The sequence below is a fragment of the Antedon mediterranea genome, chromosome 4, assembly GCF_964355755.1.
Source record: "Antedon mediterranea chromosome 4, ecAntMedi1.1, whole genome shotgun sequence".
Taxonomy (NCBI): Eukaryota; Metazoa; Echinodermata; class Crinoidea; order Comatulida; family Antedonidae; genus Antedon; species Antedon mediterranea.
Window position 1 is genome coordinate 7,530,246 of NC_092673.1, and position 15,557 is coordinate 7,545,802.

Sequence of the window (15,557 nt, forward strand, 5' to 3'; positions counted from 1 at the left end):
CGGCTATTAACATGATGAGTTGAGTGCAGTGGAGCAGATATTACAATCCACCTACTTTTTCCACTTAAACGCAACAAAATGATGTTATTGTAAACACAGAGCAAATAATTTGACCAATCATTATGCAACAGCTCATCCACTGTCGCTTTGTGATAGGTCAACTTACTTGCAGTGTGCCTACGTTGTGTTTCATCCATATGGGAACCATGCTCAACAGTGTTGCCACCAAACGTTGCTCATTTCTAATTGGTCTAGTACATCACGGTGACCCCCTACTCTTCCAAAAAATGCACTGGGTTCCTACAACCATTGATGTGTACACTGGACCTCCATCTTCTGATTCACCAGATTTGTGAAGATATTTTAGCTATAATTTGTGGTACCTGCCTTAACCCACTCGACTTGTCTATGGTTGTAAGCCTGTCTGTGGATGGGTTTAGTTTTGTTGTAAACCTGTTCGTTAAAATGACTACAACGCATTATGGTTTAAAGATGTATTGTCCCCCTGAAATAATTTTTACAATTTTTTTTTATATGACATTTTAATGTCACATAATAGTTATCCACTTTAAACAAAATATTTTATTTAAACAAAAATGATTTACCGGAAAACACTGCAATTTAAAGCAATAAATAGACAAATTGGCTGCCAGCCAATAGGGGTTTTAGTTGAATTTGGCCATTTATTTTGTCTTTTTATATGAGAAAACATTGAGTTTTTTTTTGTTTTTTTTTTTATTTTTGATGAAAGGGATTAACTTAAAACTCCAAAATAACCTATTCAAAGTCTGATTTAATTAATCGTCATTTTTCATGTTTTTGGGGGACAATACATCTTTAGTAAAAGGTTTTGAATGCTCCGCCTTCCAAACAAATAAACCACCTTATCAATTTCAACATTTTAATATCAACAACCAAACATTTTTAACTTCAGTTAAAACATTTTCTGTGCTTTAATATTTTTTTTTCTTGACTTTAAATACTTTATTTCAAAATAACATTTCACAGAAGAGTAGCTATAATCTATAAATAAATATGTTGATTTTCTCTATGTTTAAAAAAATCTTTTAACAAAAAACAAATTTCTGTAAAATATTGCATAGCAATTTGTAAGTTTTAAATTGAGTACACAATCAATTGGCTTTGTTACAATATAACAATACAGTGCAATAATCAATGCATTTCACACCCTAATTAAACCTAAATAAAGTTTTCTTGTAATGTATTAAAAGCAAGGATCTCCTAATTGACAATGGCAATGTTTTCAGTGTCGATACTCAACTCTTTGAAAGTGTTAAAATAACAAATATAACATTTCTCCATAGTAATATTGCCCTATTCTATTTAATACAATACAATGTGTGAATCTAAAAAAAAAATGTTTTATTCTAATATATATTGGTAATAGAAAACTTTTTTAGTAAACATCCATATTTCATAAATTAAATAATAATATTAAAGTATAAATTCTAATGTGCTATTAAAAAACATTTTGCTGACTTATAGTAGTTAATCAGTATTATGGAATGGTATTAATCAGTACTAGGATTATATTGTAATCGATTGTAATCTAGCAGTATTGTAATAAAGACAAATTATGACCTTAAAATGCCAGGTCAAAGGACATGATACCATAAGATGGTTAATAAACCTACGACCTTACAATGCCCAGTCAAAGGACATGACGATACCATATGGTTAATAACCTATGACCTTAAAATACTTGGTCAAAGACATGACAATACCATAAGATGGTTATAGCTTTAGAATACCTCGTCAAAGGACATGACAATACAATTAAATGGCAAAGGTGGTTATGAACTATGACTTTAAAATACCCGGTCAAATGACATGTCAAGACCATGAGATAGTAAAGGTGGTTCTGAACTATGACCATAAAATACCTGGTCAAAGGACATGTCAAGACCATGAGATGGTAAAGGTGGTTATGGACTATGACCTTAAAATACCCGGTCAAAGGACATGTCAAGACCATGAGGTGGTAAAGGTGGTTATGGACTATGACCTTAAAATACCCAGTCAAAGGACATGTCAAGACCATGAGGTGGTAAAGGTGGTTATGGACTATGACCTTAAAATACCCGGTCAAAGGACATGTCAAGACCATAAGATGGTTATAGCTTTAGAATACCTCGTCAAAGGACATGACAATACAATTAAATGGCAAAGGTGGTTCTGAACTATGACCTTAAAATACCCATTCAAATGACAGTTCAATACCATGAGATGGTAAAGGTGGTTATGGACTATGACCTTAAAATACCCGGTCAAAGGACATGTCAAGACCATGAGGTGGTTTCTTTATTTTCTGTTGGTTCTGCTGTTGACGTCTACGATTTAGAGCAGAGAATTCAAACATTGATTGTGTATGCAACGTAAGCATTTTGGCAAAAGAGCGTGGCATTGGATCAACCCAGAAGAAATCATGATTGAGGGCATCATCACTGTTGAGACGCTTTGCTGGATCTATTGCTAATAATTTATCGATCAAATCTAACGCAATCTGATCACGAACATATAGATGTAATCTTTCTTTTACTTTGCGTCGGAGATCTGGTTGCAGTTTTATCTTAGAGTAAAATTCTAGTTGTTCAACTTCAGGCCAAACTTCTGGTGTAATAGAACCACACAAATTAGATATGAGGTTGAGTTGATGTTGTTCTGTGCTTCCTTGCATTATTGGTGTGCGTGTCCACATCTCAGCCATAATGCACCCTGCACCCCACAGATCAATGGGTGGTCCGTAATTTCTCTCTCCGAGTAAAAGCTCGGGTGGGCGGTACCAGAGCGTGACAACGCGATTTGTATACCTATTAGGCTGATTCGGTCTGGCGAGGCTGAATGGTCGAGCAAGTCCAAAGTCTGCTAATTTCAAATTTCCTGTCTGAGTGATTAAAATGTTTGCTGTTTTCATGTCACGATGTAGAATTTTATTACTATGTATATAATACATGCCATTCAAAAGCTGCTTCATAACTTCTTTGATCTCAGGCAATGAAAACTTGACTTGAGGGTTGCTAAGTAACCCAGCCAGATCATGGTCGCAGAACTCAAATACGAGGTAGATACTAGTATTGCAATGGTCGTTTGATGTTCCTGTAAAAAATATATCAAAAGAAGCCAAATTTAATGGGCACAAAAAAAGTTGTATTAAAAGTTATAATAATTGGAATACACTGTACCTTTGGCTCTGCATATCTCTATCAAATGCGTAATATTTTCATGACGTAATTGTTGAAGAATCTTTATCTCTCTTAAAGCTGTGATTGGAAACTGTTGGGAGAAATAAATGATTAAACACATTTACCATATTCATTTGAATGCGGCGCTTATTGTTCAGGAGGGTTTTTAGGAGCGTGTTTATTCGGATGAGGCGTTTATTCAAAGCAGAGAGTTTTTATTCAAATAAATATAATAGTAACAAATTGCCATAGCACGTGTTATTAGGCTAGACCTGGGCCTATAATGTACTTTAAATTTACATTTAATTTGATTGAAAATACAACACAAAATATCATTATTACATGGAGCTATAATATTTTATAGTACAATCAATGTCCGTAATTATTATTATTAACAATGTGAGATTTTTAGTCTCACCCCTTCCTTTTCATTGGCCATTAACACTTTTTTCAGTGCTACAATCTTTCTCGACTTTTTGTCTCGTGCTTTGAAAACTTCTCTGAAAGACAAAAATAATGCTAATAAATTATACTATAGTATGTAGAGTACAACAGGGCTGAACAGTAGAGAGAGGGCTAGCAGAAGTGAGTATACAGTAGTTGAGATCAAACTATGCAATATACTGTAACCTAGCTAGGCCTAATACCGGTTCCTCTTCCTGGGAATTTCAGTATACCGACTGGGCTGTATAGTGCTGATTTGTGAACGAATTTTCTGCTTACCCAAAAGTTCCTTGGCCAATTTTCAATATTTTTTCGTACTTTTTTACATCATCACAGAATGGAAACTCCAATGAATCAATCTTGCTGGCTGAATTTGAAGCCATTGATTAGTTTAAAGTATGTCAAGTTGAACTATAGGTCGTTTTAAAATAGAGAAAATAGATACAAAAAACAACTTTTTGTTTCTCAGCTCTCAGCACACTTATGTCACCTATCGACGACGTACTATGTTGTTGTTTTACTTAGTCTTTCAATCCAGATCCTTCAACTTTGGTTTGTTTCATGGTGCTGAGGAGACTACCATACTTCCGAAAAAATAAAGATGGCGTTCGCATCATCAAAACGTCGTAAACAATTTCGTCGAAGAAAAGCGTCAAGTTCTGATGATGAAACAGAGACTGAAGATATAAGGTAATCATTAATTGATATATAAAGTAATACAAAATATGTCAATATTATTGAATGTGCCAAATACTATAATCTGTACTCTAAATTTAGCTTTTTAATCCTAGGCCACCATCAATGAGTTTTACCGTTTCTTGGCTTGTGATAACGTCTATTACGAGGGTGTTCAATGATTTTTTGCCCGTCCAGATTCATGTTGTGTCAATGGTTCCGTATAGGACTAGGCCTAGCATTGTAGCTATGATTTCTGCTAATTTCGACCGGAGGTTAATTATCATAGCCAATTCAGTTTTACATTTTACAACTTATAACCTTTTTAATATCATTGACATTGTTGTCAACTGTCTGTGTGCATATTTCGATTATTTGATTAGGCCTAGCCTAGCTAGGTTAATAATATAATAAAATAATTATTATAATGCGAGTTGTACACAAAAATAATGTGGTGATCTTATGTATTGATAACATTATTATTTTATATAATTGAATACAGTATGTACAGTATTGTATTACTGTATTTTAACTAAGAAATAATCGTATTGTTCATACTGTACTGTCTGTATTGTACCTCCAACCTGTGTGTGTTGAGCCCCTTGACAGCGAATTTATTTCGCTTTTTGGTTAACCAGTCATTTAGATTTTGAATTTATTTTCTTATTTGTTTTGTTGTTCTGACGAAATAAATGTAATTGTAAGGTAGGAAACGTAAAATATAGTATTGCAACAGTCTTGCGATTCATGTACAACAGATTTGTTTGTGGGTTTTTTGACAATAATAAATTCACCATTTCTTTCACATAGTATTTTTTTGTCAACATAGGTCAATACTCGAGGAAGCTAAAGAAGTTCAAAAATTCAGAGAAAGACCGAACGGTGTAAGGTACAGTATGGCATCATTCTCTTGATCAAATTGAATTTATTTGGTTAAATCATTGCCTGACATATCATGAATCATGCATTTAATAACAATTTATATACAGTCAGATTCAGATTCAGATTCAGATAATATTTATTTAGAATTAGATAATAATGAATGAATATATACAAAATAGAAAAAAGATATTAAAGTGAACATAGATAAAGCAGTAATTGGTAGTCATTATTATCATGGATCCCTTCTAGAAGTTAAAAACTTGTCTCGTAGGGACCCACAACAAAACACATTACTAAAAAAATAAAAATAACCTAGAATATATAATTATATAATTTAGGATAAAAAATTACAGTATAATAACATAACTAACATCTTCTTTATAAAAATTATTTAAATTATATTTCAATAGTTTCATGATAATTATAAATGAAACTAGATTTAATTCGTCACTATGACGAATTATAGGTTATATGCATTGATAATTAAAATAAAGATAATTTATTTTTAAAAGATATTTTGATTCATTGATTTTCTCAGATTCTTTAAATAATATATAATATATGATAGGACCTTGCTAACGCGAATACAATAGCCGGTATCACAATCCGATCAAAGATCCCTCTGCGTATAATGTCATAAACCACATTTGCTGTTACATAATAATAAAGACATAAGTTATTTTTTATCTAGATTTCATTATAAATCATGTGTATAATATATACACTAAGAAATAAATTTGAACAAACAATACGGATAATAAAAAAAAAATTTATTTCGTTTCCCAAGGTGAGACTCGATCTCGGTACCTTGAGTGCCATAGACACGAGCACACACCACCGAGCCATACACAACTGACTAAAAATTGTAGAAAAATTCCTCCGTGTATTTACTATGCAGTAACCACTTTGGTGCAGATAGATTATTACATACCGCAATGAATTATAATTTTTTACTATGATGACATCTCTAAAAATGTACAAAAATGATGCACTGTCAAACTATATACTTTTAACTTTAATATATGAACTTCTTAAGGAAGAAAGTTAACGTTAAGTTTGTTATTTTGGCCTAAGAAAATGTTATAATTTGTTTGATTGTCGAAATTAATTTTGTTGAATTTAATATGCCATTAATGATGACTTAATCAACTTTTGTTCTTCTAATTTCATAATAAATCATACATATGATACATACACTTCAAGAAAATTAAATAAAAAATAGGTGTTCCCGAGCATTCTAACGATATATATTAATTTTAAAATTTAGCATATTTTCACCATTTTGTTAACTTACACGTGCGTAGCCCGTCACTTTTGACGTGCTCGTATAACGCTGTTTCGCGTTGAAAAGTGAATAAAATATGATGATATTATTAAAGAAAGGTTATACAACAGTAATCAGACACAAACAGTGCGCATTAACGTTTGACAATTTTCAACATTTTAAGCGCGCGTACGCATGCGTTATATGCGCTACGCACGTAATTGTATTGCCATATGATGAAATATGACCTGAAATTTATGAGTACCAAATTTTGTTTAAAAGTGATTCATGTTTGTGAAGATATGATTACAAACGTGATTTCGTTAAATCGCGCGTAGACCGCGTAATTTTTGATTGCGCACCGTGAAAACATAACCACATCGATTCCTGGCCATAAGGAATATACTCTGAAAAATTGACTTAGATAGATAAAACCGATGCCAAGATAATTGACGGACAAATAGTGCTAAGGAAAGAATAAATAAATAAATAAATAAATAAATAAATAAATAAATAAATAAAGATTCTGACAGAATCAAGAGGTTATATGCATATCATGCATATAACCTAATAACTACCGATATTGGTAAATGAAAAAAAAAATATGTATACATAAATTATAATTCCAGTATATATATAGTATACTATATATACATTATATATAGTATAGATTAAAGATTGCAATAATAAACAACAACTATATTTTGTGTAAGACATAAATAGTATATGAGTATAAATAATGATAATAAGCATATTAACTAAGCAGTATAATATTTAGATATATAATGATTCTTTAACTTTTTTCGGAAAGTAAATAATGATATTGACTGATATAGTTATAAAAAATTTAGTTTTAGTAAGTCCAGCAAAAGGAATGTTTAAATGAGAAGTTCTTAAATTGTAATTGTGAAATTTGGTACGTTTACAGAGCATATCAATCATAGAAATAGGAAGTTGGTTTTTAAAATAATTAAACATAAAACTGGCAACTTGAACATTGTGGATATCCGTTAATTTTAATATACCAAGACGTTTAAAAAGGGGTTCAGATGAGGTTCTATATGGTGAAAAAGTAATAATTCTAGCTGCACGTTTTTGTAATTTAGTTAATCTAGCAATATTAGAAGAGTAATCTGCAGCCCAAATAATGTTACAATACTGGAAATAAGGAAGTACAAGTGTGTTATAAAGAGAAATTAAAATATTTAGAGGGAAGAAGTGCTTAAGTCTGTTAATAATACTAATAGATCTTGATATTTTTTTCGAAACGTAATTTTGATGACTGGTCCATTTGAGGTTTTCATGAATATATACACCTAAAAAAAGTGTTTCAGTTTTGCGTTCAATTTGAATTCCGTCAAGAAGTATATTTAGGTCATCAACTTTTAGTTTACGTTGAGAATTGTGAAAAATTAAATAATTTGTTTTAAGAGTATTAATAAGTAATTTGTTTGAAATAAACCAGTCACAAAATTTTGTTAATTCATCATTGAATGTAGTAAATAATAAATCAATATTGGAATTAGAGTAAAATAAGGTGGTGTCGTCGGCGAAGGATATTACTTGCAATTTGTTACTGACATTAGCCAGATCATTAACATAAATAAGGAAGAGCAATGGCCCAAGCACAGATCCCTGTGGCACTCCGCAAGTAATATCCATCGTCGACGATGTACAAGATCCTAATGCAACATATTGTTTTCTATCTTTCAAATAACTATTAAACCAATTCAATGAAATACCTCTAATTCCATAGCACTCAAGTTTTTTAATTAAATTATCGTGATTAATAACATCGAAGGCCTTTGAAAGATCAATAAATAAACTTAATAAATTTTCTTTTGATTCAAATGAATTTGTAATATTATTAATAAGATCTAAAACGGCATGGGATGTAGAGTGATTTTTTCGAAAACCATATTGGCGTTTATTAAGTATATCAAATTTTGTGAGATAATCAGAAAGTTTAGAATACATGAGTTTTTCAATAATTTTGGAAAACACTGAAAGTAGTGATATTGGCCGGTAATTAGATAATTGACTTCGTTCACCTTTCTTGAAAATGGGCACAACTTTAGCTAGTTTTAAGTGTGTTGGAAAAGTGCCAGATAAAAAAGATGAATTTATACAATGGGTAAGTTGGTGGATGATTAAGGGAGATACAGATTTTAAGACACGAGCAGTAATACCGTCAGATCCAGACCCTTTATAACAATTATAATGCAAGATACTGACATTTTAGTATCAAATTGTCTTTTGTACATGTCTTTTATATTCACTTTATTACAATATTTTGTCCCAAAAAAGAGCAGCAACTTTCATTTATCATGGCACTCTAAACTTTGACCTGGTCATCTTTTACCTTAGCTAACTAGTACTGTTAGTGTAAGCCTTCAGTATAGAAGACAATATAATAATATAAATAAGGTTGGGTGTAAATTGTTCAAAGTAAAGTAGTTTATTTTTTTAAGTATTGTTTTATTGGTTTTTGAATGTTTTCAGCTCGGCAGCATTAGCGACAGGGAAAAAACTGTCAAAAGAACAAGAAGTTAGCAATGTAAGTACCATATTGAATTGTTATACTGTATTATGGTTCAATGCATTACAAATAGCCATACACTATATATCAAGTTTTGTTGGTTCTATGATGCATACTTACTGTATGGACTTTTCTCTTTTCAATATCTTTTTTGTCGTTTTTATATGGTGTTGTTTTGTTTGTAATATCACAAACTTGTGTAAAAACAATCTATATTGATTGAACGAGTTGTACTGCAAATTAGTCTTACTGTATGTATAAATAAAGTTTATATATAAGGAAGCCCTCCACATCACCTGGAGTAAACCTTCTTTGAACAAACAAATCTATAACTTAGGCTTAGTTTGCCATATGATTGATTTGTTGCCTACGTTCCTTGTGGTTTTATCATGCTAATTACTTCCTCATTTACATACTCTACAATCTGTCCTATTGGTATATAATAAGTATTCTAGGCGTTGTTTTCTGTTCTGGTGATGAGAATAGTTTTAAGGCAGTTTGCCTATTTATCAAATGCCTAACAATCGTTGTTTTAACTCAAAAGTTCATGATTTATCTAACAAGTACTGTATACTAAATCAAAATATGTTTTATATTTTAAGGATGATCCATTTAAATTAAAGACAGGGGGATTGGTTGACTACCAAGAGATCAAAGACAGGAACAGGGACAGGTACTGTATGTTAATGTTAAGTTTGGCTAAAATTAAGAAAACCAAAACTACATATATAAAGATTCACTTAGCTGAGTGAATCTGGGTGAAGTGACCTACTATCAAATATTATTTTAATATTTTCTCAAACATAGTTGGCGCCTCTGACCTTCTGTGCCTAATACTGTAATAAATACATTATTTAACTGGCTTTATATATAAGTTTGTTTGTTTTCACGATACTTTACTTTGTGATTGAACCTTTGTTTCTTTATTACCTTTTCTAATTTCTCAATCTTTCTACTGTAGATCAGATGAAGATAAAGGTGATCGTGATGTTGCTAACATGAGCAGTACATTTGCAGCTGAAACAAACAAAGGAGATGAACATGCTGACATGTAAATTATACCTTCTTTAGAATATTTTAAAATGTAAAAATATAAGTAAAAAATGTCAATATTCTATATTATTTTCATTCTGTAAAACTATTTGTAATATGAAATCAAATATGACAGAAACCTGTGTATACTCACAGGCCAGTAGCCCTACTTCTTCTCGTTTCTGTATGTAAATTATATCTTCTTTACTCTACTATTTTATAAATGTAAAAATATAACTTAGCATATGCACATGCTCGCAGTTCCTTTAAGCGCTGTCTACACTATCAAACACACTATGTGACAACAAAATGTGATGTGCCCATAATGGACGTGATGATGTCATACAGTATCACTACCACATTTAAACATATCAACTACCTTATTTGGACACATCATACTTTTTTGTCAAACTAGATAGTGTAGACAGAGCTTTAGTAACAGTGGGAATACCTGGATTTAGCAGTGTCATTTACAGTATTTGATAAATATTTTCAGTTAAACTACACACAGTCGCATTTCACAAAAGTTGTTTTACTGAACAATATTAATGCATGAGGAGATCACCAAAAATAATATTTTGATCTATTTGACTTATTTTTTATCTAAAGGATGAAATACATTGATGAACAGATGGCAATAAGAAAGGGACTTGATGAAGACAAAGAAGATGATAATGTAAAGTGAGTGATAATTGATATAGTAGTAATGGCACTGTAACTGGTTGCTTACCAATTCCATGGTACAGGGTTCAAATCCTACCAAAGAACCTATCCTAAAACAATGAAACTAAGTTTAGAAAGTATGAGGTTATCGCCTTTATAACGAATAAGAGATATGGCAGAAATTTACATCAAAACTTTACCCACACATAAGAGTGTGCCTCAGCCCCATCCACTATGGTTGGAGCTGAGGTAAGAAAAACATGTTAGGAATATGGACCTGTAGATAATAGTTCTTTCCTATTTCTGTTCATTCTAATTCTCTGGAAATTGTGTTTTTTTGTTTGAATGATCAAAATTCCGCGGATCCACCAACATCCCAGGTTTTCCCCTCTAATGTACATGACACAATTGTCAAAAAACAAGTCGCACACATTTTCAGCAACATTTAACCTTATTAAAAGACGATTATCATGCTAAATTATTGTTTTCAATTTCTTAAGCCACCCTGTAGCCCTTAAAAAATGTTCCCATAGTTTGTGGAACGTCGTCCTACACTTTAACCTGTTATGGCTAGAAAGTGGAAAGTTAATAGTAGTAACACAAATTGTTGAATTTATAACTTTTAGGTTTAAAAGTGCCGAAGACAAATTATATGAGTTGCCTGAGCATTTGCAAGTGGCTCAGAAGAAAAGAACAGAGGAAATGTTGTCAAATCAGATGCTGTCAGGCATACCAGAAGTGGACTTAGGAGTTGAGTAAGTATACTATTCAAATAATGTTGTTTATTTATTGTTTTTAATGATAAATGTATAAACTGTGTGACCAGTTAATGGGTAACATTTTTGACCCCTTCAAACCACCTCTCTATTTATTGCTAGGTCCCATTTTCATTTAAAGAACCCCTCCTCAATTAACTGCATCAATGTGTTCACATCTACTCTGTTTATTTCACATTTATATCACATAAATGTTGTAAAAATCCTTTTCATTTCCCCTGTAAATCTTGCATTTGATTGGGTGAAAATGTAACATAACACAATTTGTTTACATTTTCACAAGTCTGAAATAATTTTTCTACATTTAGTAATAAATGTAGAGCATGCCTAAATCAGGGCCATATTTTAAGCATCTTTGCCTCGTCTGTTTTTACCCTCTCGTTAAGGCCTTGCTAAATATTATATACCTTGTATATACATTAATTTTTTCCAGTGCAAAAATTAAGAACATTGAATTGACTGAAGAAGCGAAGCAGAAACATTTAAAGGAACAAATGACAAAGAAGAAAAATAATACATCATTCGTGCCAGCAAATATGGCAGTAAACTATGTGCAACATGCTAGGTGTAAGTTCAGTTCAATATTCTTCAAATTTAATTGAAAACAATAAGAAACAAGGAAGGGAAACAGGAAAAAAAAAGCTTAGCTCCTTTTTCCATTTTTACTCAATTTGCATTATTTAATAAAGCAGTTTTAAATAAATTCACCATAGTGTCATCAACATAATCACCAAAGTATTTTTTTTTATTAAATATCTCAGTAAATAGAAATTAATTTTCAATTCAAAGACTTTTTATGTATAATTTCCTCCTATAAAATGGTGTTTTTTTAATCACCTTTTTTACAGGGTCAAAGACAATTGTCTTTTCCAGTGGGTCACACTATTTTAGTACTTTTTTTTTACATTTTTGGTTTTTAAATTTTAAAAAATTGCATGAAATCCTATAGCTAACATTATCTGTTCTGCGAACACAATCTATCCTTCACAACAACAAGATTAGAACAATGGCAAGAATCTACTTAGATGTTATATAAAACAAATAATGATCAGAACAATGATGGCAATGACAAGATGTTATATAAAATAAATAATGAATGTTTTTATATTTGTGCAATGCTTAAAAATAATTTCATGAGGTGAAATATGAAATTCTATTTTTACTCAGGCTTCATCTAATGAAAATAGAATATCATATTTTACCTCATGAAATTATTTGTACCATCGTACTGATAAACATTCATTATTTGTATAGTATTACCTGTAACTATGCTGGCAGAGTAAGAGAAAAAATGTTATTTTGTCCTTCTAATTCCATGTCTGTGATAATAATTTAACTTGTGTTATAAATAACATTGGCTGATTTTTGTTTTAGTTATGTATGATGATTCTGGTGGATCAAGAAAACATCACAAGCAGCAAAGTAAAGAGGAACTGGTGAAACTGAAACCAGTAGTAGTTGGAGATGCCGAAGATCAAAAGTTTACAGGTCAGTACAGTATACATTTTGGGTTTTAAAACCTGTGACAAAATGCCGTAAGAAAATAAGCAACCGAAAATAAATTACAGACATTCCTGTCATTTCCTATCCCAAGCTTAGACCTTCCGCTTCATCAACTTTACCCTTTCCCGCTCTCTGCTGCTGGTTGCATTGAGGAATAAAAAAACATTTTAAAAGAGGCAAACGAATGATTCAAAATTCCTCGCGGACCACCGGAAATTGTTGTAAACAAGTCATATTTTATGACAACACACATAAAATATGTACACAACCAGGTATAGTTGATCATTCATAGGCAAGGGAAAACACTATTGTTGGAAGGGTATTTTCTTACATTGTGTTGGTTGCGTTGTTCTCTAGTGGGACCCAGGCCTCTGTTTTTAAGACATTTTTGGAGACAGTCTTCCTGAGAGTCCAGATAACCAACTATCTTTTTGTAAGTCATTAATAATATTTCTGTTCTTTTCAGAACCTGACAAAAAACCACAGAAACGTTCATTGTCTGAAAAGGCCACAGACGATTACCACTTTGAAAGATTTAAAAAACATGTAAGACGTTACTGAAGTTTATGTTTGTCAACAAATCTTGCATAAAACCGCACTTTCGGAACTTTAAGACAGCCACTACTTATAGTTCCTCAGATTATTGAATTAACTTAAGTAGATTCTTGACTTTTCATTAGATGATTGTTGATCACATAATATATAATAACTACTCCATTGAACTCTTACATCATCAAGAGTGGTATTTCATAACAAGCCAGTTAAATTTCATACATTCCTGTTGAATTTGGTTATAGGATGCACATTCATTATTGTTATATGTTGAGTAACCATGTGCAACACAATGCTGTTGACTGATCCTGTTCGAAAATGAACCTGTAGTGTGAGCCATCTAGAATTGTTCTGCTCCATATTCAAAATAGGAGTGATATCCTTTCAAATGATTTAGGCCTTTAAAATATGTGTACTAAAAAAAGAATGTCTTATATATCCAATGGAACAAATAATTTCATTTTGTGAAAGCTGAAATGTTCCATTTTCATAGAATATAACCTTTCACTTTATGAAATTATTTGTACTATTGCACTAATAAACATTATTTGTATATTAGTGCTGGGTAAAATAAGTTAGGAATACTATATACTGTACCAGTGAATAGCAAGCTAAGATGTCTAGAAATTGTAATGTCGCATTCGAAAATCAACCTGTAGTGTGCATTGTCTAGAATTGTTCTGCTCCATGTCCAAAATAGGAGTGCTATCCCTTTGAATGGTTTAGGCCTTGGGATTTTAGATGTCTAGAAATTCTAATGTCTTATTATAAAACCTAAGCTAACTATAGAGAGAGCATAATAAAACAAAGATTTCAGATTTTCTGAAAAGAATCTACATATTGCAATGCATAAAGTAATCTGCTCCTTCAGGTTATGATTGTCTTACGCCATATGTCAAGTTTGAAGAAAATGCAGAGTGTAAAGAACATTGAATTATTCCACTTTCTTTAAAATCAATATATGTGTATAAATTGGTTTGTTCTTTTTCATTTATTTATTTAATAAGAACAGGTCAGGAAAGACAAAAGTGACCTTAATGCCTCTATGACACAATACCTTTACACAATATAAAAATATATAAATTTGGTAAATTATGAAAAACACTATTTTACACTTTATTTAAAATCCAATTACAGTGTATACAAATTTAAGATTTCAGGAAAAAATATAAAAAAACTATTAATAATAGGCAGGAAAGACAACCTATTGTGCACTAACTCCATATAACGGTGAACAAACTGTAAAATAAGACATTAAATATGAAAAATCAAACACTAATACTGAACCTGAAAAGAGATTTTTTAAATGTTTTTTTAATTTAGAATTAGGAAAGAATGTCATTGGGTTATTTTCTGGTGTATTAATGATGCCTTGTTTAATATGCACAAAATACATGCTGATATTTCTAATGTGTCATCATTTTTAAGTGTAAAATAAAAGTAATATTCGTTCTAATATAGGACTTATTGCTCATAGTGCCATAATAAGCAATTATATCCGAAAATAAAAAGTGGGGAAATTATGAACTTTTCAAAAATCATTTATTTTATTGCATAATGCGCATGTTAATTGATATTTTTATAATTTTCTACATTTATTTTTTGATATGCGCATAATTACATAATGTGTTCGTACCTCAATACATTTTGAAAAGTAGATATTTTGGTCATTTTTCGAAAAATGGCCAAACTTTTACTCTTATTTTTTGGCATACACACATACAATTTAAAAACTCTCTTCATTCAACTATTACTGAACTTTAAATCGTGCATTTCTGTGTGTAATTACAATTATTTCTTATAATTGTTGATTGCTCAATTTGTTTATGTCATTTTGTAGTTTTCATATTTATGATCTTTTGATCTGTATTTTTTATATTTTAAAGTTTATGTGTGTCTTCAATTTTTATGTGATTTATGTATGTGGTTTGGAGTATTGGAGAGCCACTTTGATAGTGCTTGCACTGTTGGCAATCAACAGGGTACTCCATCCACACTTCGTTTGTTAATGTTGTTGTCTGTAT

General features: G+C 31.1%; 2 protein-coding genes across 3 annotated transcripts; one reads left to right on the forward strand and one right to left on the reverse strand.

Moving 5' to 3' along the window:
* Positions 1-1,022: 1,022 nt before the first annotated feature.
* LOC140047969 (cyclin-dependent kinase 9-like) lies at positions 1,023-4,108 on the reverse strand. 2 transcript variants are annotated; one of them, XM_072093000.1, is made up of 4 exons: positions 3,927-4,108; positions 3,622-3,703; positions 3,204-3,294; positions 1,023-3,117 (listed from the first exon to the last, which is right to left on the reverse strand). In XM_072093000.1, exons 1-4 carry the CDS (start codon positions 4,028-4,030, stop codon positions 2,276-2,278), a joined length of 1,119 nt encoding a protein of 372 aa, XP_071949101.1. In that variant the 5' UTR covers positions 4,031-4,108; the 3' UTR covers positions 1,023-2,275. The 2 variants fall into 2 exon arrangements, with proteins under 2 accessions (XP_071949101.1, XP_071949102.1); XM_072093001.1 differs by having other exon boundaries at positions 3,622-3,698; positions 3,927-4,007.
* Positions 4,109-4,244: 136 nt separating this feature from the next.
* LOC140047970 (splicing factor C9orf78-like) lies at positions 4,245-15,557 on the forward strand. The gene is made up of 10 exons (XM_072093002.1): positions 4,245-4,337; positions 5,152-5,211; positions 8,971-9,025; positions 9,610-9,680; positions 9,969-10,058; positions 10,649-10,720; positions 11,329-11,457; positions 11,912-12,045; positions 12,853-12,966; positions 13,448-15,557. Exons 1-10 carry the CDS (start codon positions 4,249-4,251, stop codon positions 13,540-13,542), a joined length of 909 nt encoding a protein of 302 aa, XP_071949103.1. The 5' UTR covers positions 4,245-4,248; the 3' UTR covers positions 13,543-15,557.

Coding starts and splice junctions, on each gene's coding strand:
- LOC140047970 (XM_072093002.1), top strand. CDS start 4,249: ATGGCGTTCGCATCATCAAAACGTCGTAAACAATTTCGTCGAAGAAAA. Junction 12,046..12,852: donor CTATGTGCAACATGCTAGGT/GTAAGTTCAGTT, acceptor TTTTTGTTTTAG/TTATGTATGATGATTCTGGT. Junction 12,967..13,447: donor CGAAGATCAAAAGTTTACAG/GTCAGTACAGTA, acceptor TGTTCTTTTCAG/AACCTGACAAAAAACCACAG.
- LOC140047969 (XM_072093000.1), bottom strand. CDS start 4,030: ATGGCTTCAAATTCAGCCAGCAAGATTGATTCATTGGAGTTTCCATTC. Junction 3,704..3,926: donor ATTGGCCAAGGAACTTTTGG/GTAAGCAGAAAA, acceptor TTTGTCTTTCAG/AGAAGTTTTCAAAGCACGAG. Junction 3,295..3,621: donor TGGCCAATGAAAAGGAAGGG/GTGAGACTAAAA, acceptor TTCTCCCAACAG/TTTCCAATCACAGCTTTAAG.